This window comes from Cebus imitator, unplaced genomic scaffold, assembly GCF_001604975.1.
Source record: "Cebus imitator isolate Cc_AM_T3 unplaced genomic scaffold, Cebus_imitator-1.0 Scaffold121, whole genome shotgun sequence".
Lineage (NCBI taxonomy): Eukaryota > Metazoa > Chordata > Mammalia > Primates > Cebidae > Cebus > Cebus imitator.
The window spans coordinates 1055365-1066046 of NW_016107436.1; the positions used below are offsets into that span (position 1 = coordinate 1055365).

The following is a 10682-nucleotide window of genomic DNA, read 5'->3' on the forward strand; positions in this document are numbered from 1 at the left end:
AAAAAAAAAAAAAAAGAAAGAAACAGAAGGCTGGGTGCGGTGGCTCACACTGTAATCCCAGCACTTTGGGAGGTCAAGTCAGGTGGATCACCTGAGGTCCAGCCTGACCAACATGGAGAAACCTGTTTCTACTAAAAATGTAAAATTAGCCAGGCGTGGTAGCACATGCCTATAATCCCAGCTACTCGGGAAGCTGAGGCAGGAGAATCACTTGAACCTGGAGTCAGGGGTTGCAGTGAGCCAAGATCATGCCATTGCACTCCAGCCTGGTCAACAAGAGTGAAACTGTGTCTCAAAAAAAAAAGAAAAGAAAAAAAAAACATCATTGCACAATAACTTCAGAAAAAGGAAAGACTTCAGGAATGGCTTATTCAGCAGCTTAACAATGTAAGGATTCAGTTTTTTGCATCTCACAGCTCTAATATCCTGGATGCCTTTATCCTCAAGCTGACAGCAAATGGCTTTAACAGTGCTAGGTCACACAACTCTACACAATGTCCAGAAGAAGAAAAAAAACTTTCTCTTCTCAGTGTTCTCTCAGCAGTGAGGAGTCTTTCTAGTTATCTACTTCCAGACTTTCCTTCCTCACATGTAATTTGGGTTACAAACCCATTCCTGAACCACTGTTAGTTAAAACAGAAAGTCTATTCCCCATGCCAATCAGATGCACTCCAGGAGCTAAGGATGGGGCCAGCTTCATCTCAGGCATGACACATATATTAAGAAAGTCAGTATAGTCATGTCTCACTTAATGACAGGAATATGCTCTGAGAAATGCATTGTTAGGCAATTTCATCCTGTGAACATCACAGAGGGTACTTACACAATCAGAGATGGTATATGTATATATACACCTAGGCTATATGGTTTAGCCTACTGCTCCTGGACTACAAATCTCAACAGCATGTTACTGTACTAAATTCTGTAGGCAATGGTAACACAATAGTATTTTTTTTTTTTTTTTTTGAGACAGAGTCTCACTCTGTCACCAGGCGCCAGGCTGGAGTGCAGTGGCGCGATCTCGGCTCGCTGCAATCTCTGCCTCCTGGGTTCAAGCAATTCTCCTGCCTCAGCCTCCCGAGTAGCTGGGACTACAGGCGCACGCCACCACGCCCATCCTGACCAACATGGCGAAACCCCGTCTCTACTAAAAGAAAAAAAAAGAAATAGTATTTTTATATCTAAACATCTGAACAGAGTACAGTAAAAAATACAGTATTATGCCGGGCGCGGTGGCTCAAGCCTGTAATCCCAGCACTTTGGGAGGCCGAGGCGGGTGGATCACAAGGTCAAGGGATCGAGACCATCCTGGTCAACATGGTGAAACCCCGTCTCTACTAAAAATACAAAAAATCAGCTGGGCATGGTGGCGCGTGCCTGTAATCCCAGCTACTCAGGAGGCTGAGGCAGAAGAATTGCCTGAACCCAGGAGGCGGAGGTTGCGGTGAGCCGAGATCGCGCCATTGCACTCCAGCCTGGGTAACAAAGCAAGACTCCATCTCAAAAAAAAAAAATACAGTATTATTTGAACTGGTTCCAACTAAAGAATGAGGTTAGGCTGGGCACGGTGGCAAATGCCTGTAATCCCAGCTTTCGGGAGGGGGAGGCAGGTGGATCTTGAGGTCGGGAGTTGAAGACCGGGCTGGCCAACATGGTGAAACCCCGTCTCTACTAAAAATACAAAAAATCAGCTGGGCATGGTGGCGCGTGCCTGTAATCCCAGCTACTCAGGAGGCTGAGGCAGAAGAATTGCCTGAACCCAGGAGGCGGAGGTTGCGGTGAGCCGAGATCGCGCCATTGCACTCCAGCCTGGGTAACAAGAGCGAAACTCCGTCTCAAAAAAAAAAAAAAAAAATACAGTATTATAATCTGGGACTACTGTCATATATGTGATCTACTGTTGACCAAAACGTCATTATGCATTCCATGTCTATACTCTGGTAGGCAGGAAAGAACAGATGCTGAGAAAGAAAAACAGCCAACAGCATCCACCAAAAGCTAAAGCAGGGAGGCTAAAGGGAAGTTGTAAGAGACTTTCACAGAGCACCAACAAACAGGCTGGCTGAAACAAAGTGTTATATGAGGAATTAATAGGAGGTACAACCTGAAGAATCAAGTAGTTACAAATCTGCCAACTATATAGGTCATCTCTAGAGAGACTGCCAAATCTAGAACACCCCAGACCTACAGAATCAGAGTCTCTAGGGCAGCACTGTCCAATAAAACTTTCCATGATGCTGGAAATATTCTATATTGGCACTGTCCAATGAGTAGGTGAGGAAATTAATGTTCACTTTTATTTAACTACCTGAAATTTAAATTTCCTTTTTTTCTGAGACGGAGTTTCGCTCTTGTGCCCAGCTGGAGTACAATGGTGTGATCTTGGCTCACTGCAACCTCCGCCTCCTGAGTTCAAGAGATTCTCCTCCCTCAACCTCCTGAGTAGCTGGGCCTACAGGCACCCACCACCACAACCAGCTAATTCTCTGTATTTTTTAGTAGAGATGGGGGTTTCACCATGTTGGCCATAGTGGTCTCAAACTACTGACCTCAGGTGATCCATCCACCTCAGCCTCCCAAAATACAGGCATGAGCCACTGTACCCAGCCTAAATTTAAATTTATATAGCCACATTAGTTTATGTAAATAGGAAAGCCAAGCTCTAGAAGAGCCACAAAACCTATATAATTCTGATATGCAGTTGGTTCCACTGATCAAACCAACATTTGCCCAACATATTCACAAGGACAAAATGAAAAACAATCATGTCTTACTACAACCCAAACAGTCACAGGATTTCCTTCTTCTATCTCAAGAAAAGGAAATGTTATTCTGACAAGACTTGTTTTTTTCATTTTCTTTTTGTTTTAGAGACAGGGTCTCATTCTGTCACCTAGGCTGGAGTACAGTGGTGTGGTCATAGCTCACTGCAGCTTCTAACTCCTGGGCTCAAGCAATCATCCCACCTCAGCCTCCCAAGTAGCTGCAACTACAGTTCACACCACCACACCCAGCTGTAAGACTTGTTTGTTCTCAACGAATCCATGTTGCTCCTTGTTATCGCTACAAAAGCATTCAGACCATCTGTTTAATAAATTCTCAAAGACTTTTTCCAGAAATTAAGATCAAGTTAACCAGTCTAAAGTTTGTAGAAATTTTTCTTCTTTATCACACATATTTTGGAAGATCATGGAACATCACATATTCTACTTTTAATGCCTTTTTAATCTTCTATTTATTGTTAAATTTGTTTTGGGGGTTTGTTTGTTTTGCTATTTTTTGTTTCGGTGTAAGTTTAGTCCCTTTATTCTTTTGATGACATCACTTTTATAACTGAGCATATTTAAACCTCAGTGTCAGCCAGGCACAGTGGCGCATGCCTGTAATCCCCGCACTTTGAGAGGCCAGGACAGGTGGATCACTTGAGGTCAGCCGTTCTAGACCAACATAGTGAAACCCCATCTCTACAAAGAATACAAAAAAAATTAGCTGTGCATAGCGGCATGTGCCTGTAGTCCCAGCTACTCAGGAAGCTGAGGCCAAAGAATTGCTTGAACCGGGGAGGTAGAGGTACATATAATAAAGAATGTGTGATTTGAGACTATTTATAAAAGCTTATCATATACATAATTTTTTTGCATTTAATTTACTAGCATGTGACACCACCCTTACTGTTTTAAATTCTATCTCTACGTTACCTCTATTCCCTGTTTAATTGCCCTTCCTTCCTCTACCATTCATCTCCTTGTGATATAACAGATATATCTAAAGTATCATTTTATAGTTCTAACCAGATATTATTCTATTTTTTCCCCTCCATTTGTAATATAAAGAATTCTTGATCAAACTGACCTGGGTAATTACCTTTCTGATTTACGGTAGCTACAAACCCATAATTCAAAGTATCTTAAGGCAAAATTTAGTGCAGAGTTGGTAAATAAATTCTACATATGCAGCTGCTCCTCCTTCCCATGCTTATGGCAGATAGTACTATTTTCTGCCATGCCCAGACACAGCTCCTTAATACAGATTCTAAGCAACCATTTTCCAGACATCTCAGTCTCACTACCACTTACAGGAACCAGCTAAGCTGCTAGATTTAACAAGTATTACCAAGTTTTCTGCCATGGTTACATAATACAAGACGGCACACTTCTTTATTAACCATGTCAAGTCCAAATGCTTATTTCAAAATAAATGGAAATAAGAGCTATTATACTTCAGGGTATCAAGAAAATCTTTTAATAGTTCAAACTGACTGCCGAATTTCAAAATTTAAGTTACGGCAGATTTATTTTTCAAAACAACACTCAGAGCTAAAAGTATATAAATCTAACCTGTCAATTGAAAGCATTACCTCCAGGTCTGTTTGCTTTTGCAGGTTTTGTATCACATTCATAGTCTTATTCACAGTTGCACAAATGCGGCTCTTAGTCTCTTTCTGCTCAGCAGCAACTGGTTTAAAGAGTGCATATAAAGTTTGATATCGAGACTTTATCGCTGACAATTCCTTTAAGAGTGTAACTGGATTTTTCTGTCAGGCAAAAAGTTAGCATGTATTAAATTATGGAAATGAAAGATTAAGCTTCTTTTTAGGAATTAAAATAATGTACCTACAATACATTCTACAATCCATTTAATTGAACACTGTTGAGTAGTTAATTATGCAGCCACGTGACATCAGAAGGGAGGTGGAGAAGAGAGAAAAGTATAAGACCTAGATCCTATTCTCAAGGAATTTATAGCCTAGGTACAGAAATAACCCACCAAAAAAATCAGAAATATTAAACAGAAAATAAGGTTACCTTAGATATATAACATTTGATGCACAGTCCACAATAATTAATTATACAATATTTCTAAAATATAATTCTAAATGCTATTCAGAAGAAGATAAAAGGCACTATTTGGACTTCTTCTTAAAGAATAATAGAACTTGAAACTACTTATAAAATACTTTTTTTTTTTTGAGACTGAATTTTGCTCTTGTTGCCCAGGCTGGAGTTCAATGGCGCAATCTCGGCTCACCGAAACCTCCGCCTCCCGAGTTCAAGCGATTCTCCTGCCTCCGCCTCCTGAGTAGCTGGGATTACAGGTGCCCACCATCACACCCGGTTAATTTTGTATTTTTAGTAGAAGTGGTTTCTCCATGTTGGTCAGGCTGGTCTTGAACTCCTGACTTCAGGTGATCCACCTGCCTCAGCCTCCCATCAAGTGCTGGGATTACAGGCGTGAGCTATCATGCTACCAAGCGCCCAGCTCTTTTTTGTTGAGACTCAGGCTGGAGTGCAATGATGTGATCTTGCCTCACTGTAACCTTTGCCTCCTTGGTTCAAGCAATTCTCCTGTCTCAGCCTCCTATAATCTCAGAGTAGCTGGGATTATAGGCACATGCCACCATGCCCAGCTAATTTTTGTATTTTTAGCAGAGATGGTGTCTCCACACGTTGGCCATGCTGGTCTTAAACTCCTGACCTCAGATGATCCGCCTGCCTCAGCTCCCCAAAATGTTAAGATTACAGCCATGAGCCACCAGGCCTGGCCCACAATTTCTTTTTTTTAAACTGAGAATGTAAAATACTTTAGATGCCTTAGAAAACAATTTGGCATTGATTCTGACTGTGACAAAAAAAATTAAAAGTAGAAAAAAATAGAAACAGTTTGGCAGTTCCTCAAAATATTAAACGTGAGTTACCATATGGCCGGCAATTCTACTCCAAGGTATATACCCAAGAGAAAGGAAAACACGTGTCTACACAAAAACTTGTAAATGTATGTACATAGCAGCATTATTCATAGCAACCAAAAGATGAAAACAACACAAATAACCATCAACTGATGACTGGATAAGAAAATGGAGTACAGGTTTGTAATCCTAGCACTTTGGGAGGAGGACCGAGGCAGGCGGATTACAAGGTCAGGAGTTCGAGATCAGCCTGTCCAATATGGTGAAACCCTGTTTCTACTAAAAAACACAAAAATTAGCCAGGCATGGTGGCGCACGCCTGTAGTTCCCAGCTACTCGAGTGGTGGAGGCAGGAGAATCACTTGAACCAGGGAGGCAGAGGTTGCAGTGAGCCAAGATCGTGCCACTGCATTCCAGCTTGGGTGACAGAGTGAGACTCTGCCTTAAAAAAGAAAGAAAGAAAGAAAGAAAGAAAGAAAGAAAGAAAGAAAGAAAGAAAGAAAGAAAGAAAGAAAGAGGCCAGGCACAGTGGCTCATGCCTATAATCCCAGCACTTTGGCAGACTGAGGCAGCTGGATCACCTGAGGTCAGGAGTTCGAGACTAGCCTGGGCAACACGGTGAAACCCCATCTCTATTAAAATACAAAAAACCAGCTGAGTGTAGTGATAGATGCCTGTAATCCCAGGTACTTGGGAGGCTAAGGCAGGAGAATCGCTTGAACCCAGGAGGCGGAGGTTGCAGTGAGCCAAGATTGTGTCACTGCACTCCAGCCTGGGCGACAGAGCGAGACTCTGTTTCCAAAAAAAAAAGTTAAGAAACATCCTAAGTGAAAGAAGTTAGACATGAAAGGTCACGTATTATATGATTCTATTTATTTGAAGTGTTCAGACAACCAACCTATGGAGACAGAAAGTAAATTCATCTTTGGGAGCGGGTGGGACAGCAGGGAAAGGTGATAGGGAGTAACTATTTATGGGTATGAGGTTTCTTTCTGAAGTGATTAAAATGTTACTGTGGCAATGGCTACAAAACTGTGAATACTAAAAGCCACTTAATTGTATACTTTAAAGGAGTGAATTTATTGGTATTTAAATTATAGCTCAATAAAGCTCTTTTTTTTAAAAAAGTTGTAGGGAAAATAAAAACCCACAGGTGAAACAAAGATGAGAGATGGAAAGAAGAGGAAAAGTGGGAATACCACACTTCAATGTCTTTCAAAATAGTACTTGAAAGATACTGACTAAGCCAGACGTGGTGGCTCACACCTGTAATCCCAGCACTTTGGGAGGCCAAGAAAGGTAGACCGCTTGAGTCCAGGAGTTCAAGACCAGCCTAGGCAACATGGTAAAACCTTGTCTCTACTAAAAATACAAAAAATAGCTGGGTCTGGTGGTGTATGCCTATAGTTCCAGGAACTTGGAGGACTGAAGTGGGAGGATTGCTTGAGCCCAGGAAGTCAAGGCTGAAGTGAACTGAGATCTTGTCACTGCACTCGAGCCTGGGTGACAGAGTGAGACCCTGTCTTAAAAAAAAAAAAAGGCTGGGCATGGTGGCTCACACCTGTAATCCCAGCACTTTGGGAGGCTGAGGCAGGCAGATCACGAGGTCAAGAGATCAAGACCATCCTGGCCAACATGGTGAAACCCTGTCTCTACTAAAAAAAAAAAAAAAAAAAATACGAAAATTAGCTGGGCCTGGTGGTGCGTGCCTGTAGTCCCCCCAGCTCCTCGGGAGGCTGAGGGAAGAGAATCACTTGAACCTGGGAGGCGGAGGTTGCAGTGAGCCAAGATGGCGCTGCTGCACTCCAGCCTGGTGACAGAGCAAGACTCTGTCTCAAAAAAAAAAAAAAAACTGACTCACACCAGTCTTTAAACTGAAAAGAACAGATACTACACTTGATCTTAGCCAAAAGGCCAAGAAACAATATCACACCAGTCTTTAAGTTGAAAGAAAGAAAGGAAGGAAGGAAGGGAGGCAGGGGGAGGAAAGGGAAGGAACAAAGGAAATGGAAAGGAAGGAAGGAAAGAAAGGAAGAAAAGGAAGGAAGGGGGGCTAGGCAAGGTAGCTCACACCTGTAGGAGGCTGAGGCGTGTGGCTCACTTGAGGTCAGGAGTTAGAGACCAGCATGACCAAGAAGGTGAAACCCCACCTCTACTAAAAAATACAGAAATTAGCCGGGCATGGTGGCATGCACCCGTAATCCCAGCTACTTGGAAGGCTGAGGCAGGAGAATCACCTGAACCCAGGAGGGAGAGGTTGCAGTGAGCTGAGATCACACCTCTGTTGCCCAGCCTGGGCAACAGAGTAAGACTCTGTCTCAAAAAAAAGAGAAAAAATAATAGGGAGTAGAATTCTAGCATTCTATGAAATAAACAGTAGAAACTGAACATTCATGAAATTTTCCCAATTTTTTATAAAATGTTAGGTTAACTTGTACTTATACCCAATCCAAAAAAATTTTTTAATTGTATGGATTTTTTTTTTAGCTGTAAAATACAGTATTTCTTGTTTGCTGGCAAGTGCTATCAAAGATAAATACTGGTCAGGCGTGGTGGCTCATGCCTGTAATCCCAGTACTTTGGGATATTGAGATGACAGATCACTTGAGGTCAGGAGTTTGAGACCAGCCTAGACAACATGGTGAAACCCTGTCTCTACTAAAAATAAATAATTTTTAAAAAGGATGGGCATAGTGGCGAACACCTGTAATCCCAGCTTTCGGAGGCTGAGGCAGGCAGATCACAAAATCAAGTGATTGAGACCGTCCTGGCCAACATGGTGAAATCCCATGTTTACTAAAAATGCAAAAATTAGCTGGGCGTGGTGTTGCATGCCAATAGGCCCAGCAACTCAGGAGGCTGAGGCAGAAGAATCGCTTGAACCTAGGCTTGAACCCAGGAGGCGGAGGTTGTAGCGAGCCGAGATCGTGCCACTGCACTCCAGCCTGGTGAAAGAGCAAGACTCCGTCTCAAAAAAAAAAAAAAAAAAAATTATCTGGGCATCATGGTGCACACCTGCAATCCCAGCTACTCATGAGACTGAGGCAAGAGAATCACTTGAACCCAAGAAACGGAGGTTTTGGTGAACTGAGATTGTGCCACTGCACTCTAACCTGGGTGACAGAGTGATCCATCTCAGAAAAAAAAAAAGATAAACATTAATTAAGCCTGATACCTGAGCTTTGGGGAAAAAATCATTATTGATTTAGTGATTTTAGTGTTAATTAACATTAATAGACAATGCTTGGAGATTGTTTGCTTTCATCCTCATGGACATGTATGTAAACTTACACTTAATGATTTTGTGGTATAAAGCAGAGTTAATGTTTCTAATCAACTAAACTTAGAATAATACATAGTTTTATGCAGAAATCACCGTTCATAAAATATAAATAAAAAATTTAATAGTATATCATTATCTTCCTCAGAGAATATGCTGACTGCCAGGACTTCTCCCTCAAACTTATTGCAGAACAGTTGCCCTAGAGGTAGCTATATTCTCTCTTGGAATTTCAGAGGCTTCCACAGTGGCTTTTGCCTTTGAACTCAATGATTATTTTTTAAAGGTTAGGGGAAAAAAATAGCCACAAATTTCACGTACTATTGGCACTCTCTCTCCATTATGCCATAACCAAACTTCCAATGTAATGACAAGATTTTAAGATTCTATAAACTTAGTACTTAATAGTATAATTCTTATGATCTATTACTATTAGAAATGCTATCAGAAAATTCTAAAGTATTCAGTTAAGGCTTCTTTAAAAAAAAAAAAAAATCTTATTTATTTTGGAGATTACCTCACCAGCTGAATCAGGATGATTAGTCTTGATTTCATATTCCAGCCTGTATTGAATGTAATCCAGATCAGACTCAGCTTTCTGGAACTAAAGATTAGCACAAATCATAATTGTGTAAACCAAAAGACTAATAGTAAACATGATACTTTATTCTATTTTTCTCTTTACATTTGTTAGGATTTCAATAATAAGTGATACATACTTATTTGAAAATGTGGAAATAAAAAGTATATAAAACATTCATTACCCGTAATAACTATGCTCTATTAAAAATTTTAAAACTAAGGCTGGGCGTAGTGGCTCACGCCTGTAATCCCAGCACTTTGGGAAGCTGAGGTGGGCAGATCACCTGAGGTCAGAAGTTGGAGACCAGCCTGGTCAACGTGATGAAACCCAATCTCTACTAAAAATACAAAACAATTAGCCCAGCATGATGGCACATGCCTATAGTCCCAGCTACTTGGGAGGCTGAGGCAGGAGAAATGCTTGAACCCCGGATGGGGAGGTTGCAGTGAACCAAGATCGCGCCACTACATTCCAGGCTGGGTGACAGAGTGAGACTCTGTCGCAAAAAAAAAAAAAAAAAATTAAAAAATTAGTTAACATTTAAAGTCATTTCTCTATGCCTCTCTCTTACATTTTGAACCAAAGTCAAGATACTGAGTACCCATTGTCAGATATTAATACAAAAAACTAATAATGACTTTAAGAATTCCCTAGGGTCATTGATACTCTCATCAGTTAGGCAGTGTTTTTCTACATCTGGCAGAAAATATAGTTTCAAGTTAAAACATAGAACAATCTATTTCAGGAATATTCACATTGTTACCTTTATTAGCAATCCCATTGATCAAAGAGTTACAGCTATGCACCACCAAAATTAAGAGGGCTTAAAGAGTCACAAACTTCACAGGAAAAGCTATATATGGTATAGGAGTAACAGTTTGAATAACCCCAATTTACTGAATCTGGGTGACAGCATGGGAACTTGATCTGTAGTAAACCTCCAAGGAAGAAAAAAGGGGAGAGCTGCTACCCTGAGGCCATTATGGATATCGGATGCCTGAATTAAAGCGAAAAGTTACATGTAAAAATATCAGTATTGGGCCGGGCGCGGTGGCTCAAGCCTGTAATCCCAGCACTTTGGGAGGCCGAGGCGGGTGGATCACAAGGTCAAGAGATCGAGACCATCCTGGTCA

The 10682-nt window shown here is 41.2% G+C and overlaps 1 protein-coding gene and 1 pseudogene across 2 annotated transcripts in view; both read right to left on the reverse strand.

Annotated features, from left to right (window-relative positions):
* The window catches only part of SKA2 (spindle and kinetochore associated complex subunit 2), a 32954-nt gene that overhangs the window by 2173 nt on the left and 20099 nt on the right, over positions 1 to 10682 (reverse strand). Inside the window, exons 2-3 of one of the 2 annotated variants that reach the window (XM_017539801.2) lie at positions 9484 to 9570; positions 4358 to 4534 (exon numbers count right to left, since the gene is read on the reverse strand). In XM_017539801.2, the coding sequence (XP_017395290.1) occupies positions 4358 to 4534; positions 9484 to 9570 (264 nt within the window). Of the gene's footprint in view, positions 1 to 4337; positions 4535 to 9483; positions 9571 to 10682 lie in introns of both variants that reach the window. The other variant, XM_017539804.2, reaches the window with a different exon arrangement.
* LOC119472874 lies at positions 7465 to 7612 on the reverse strand (annotated as a pseudogene).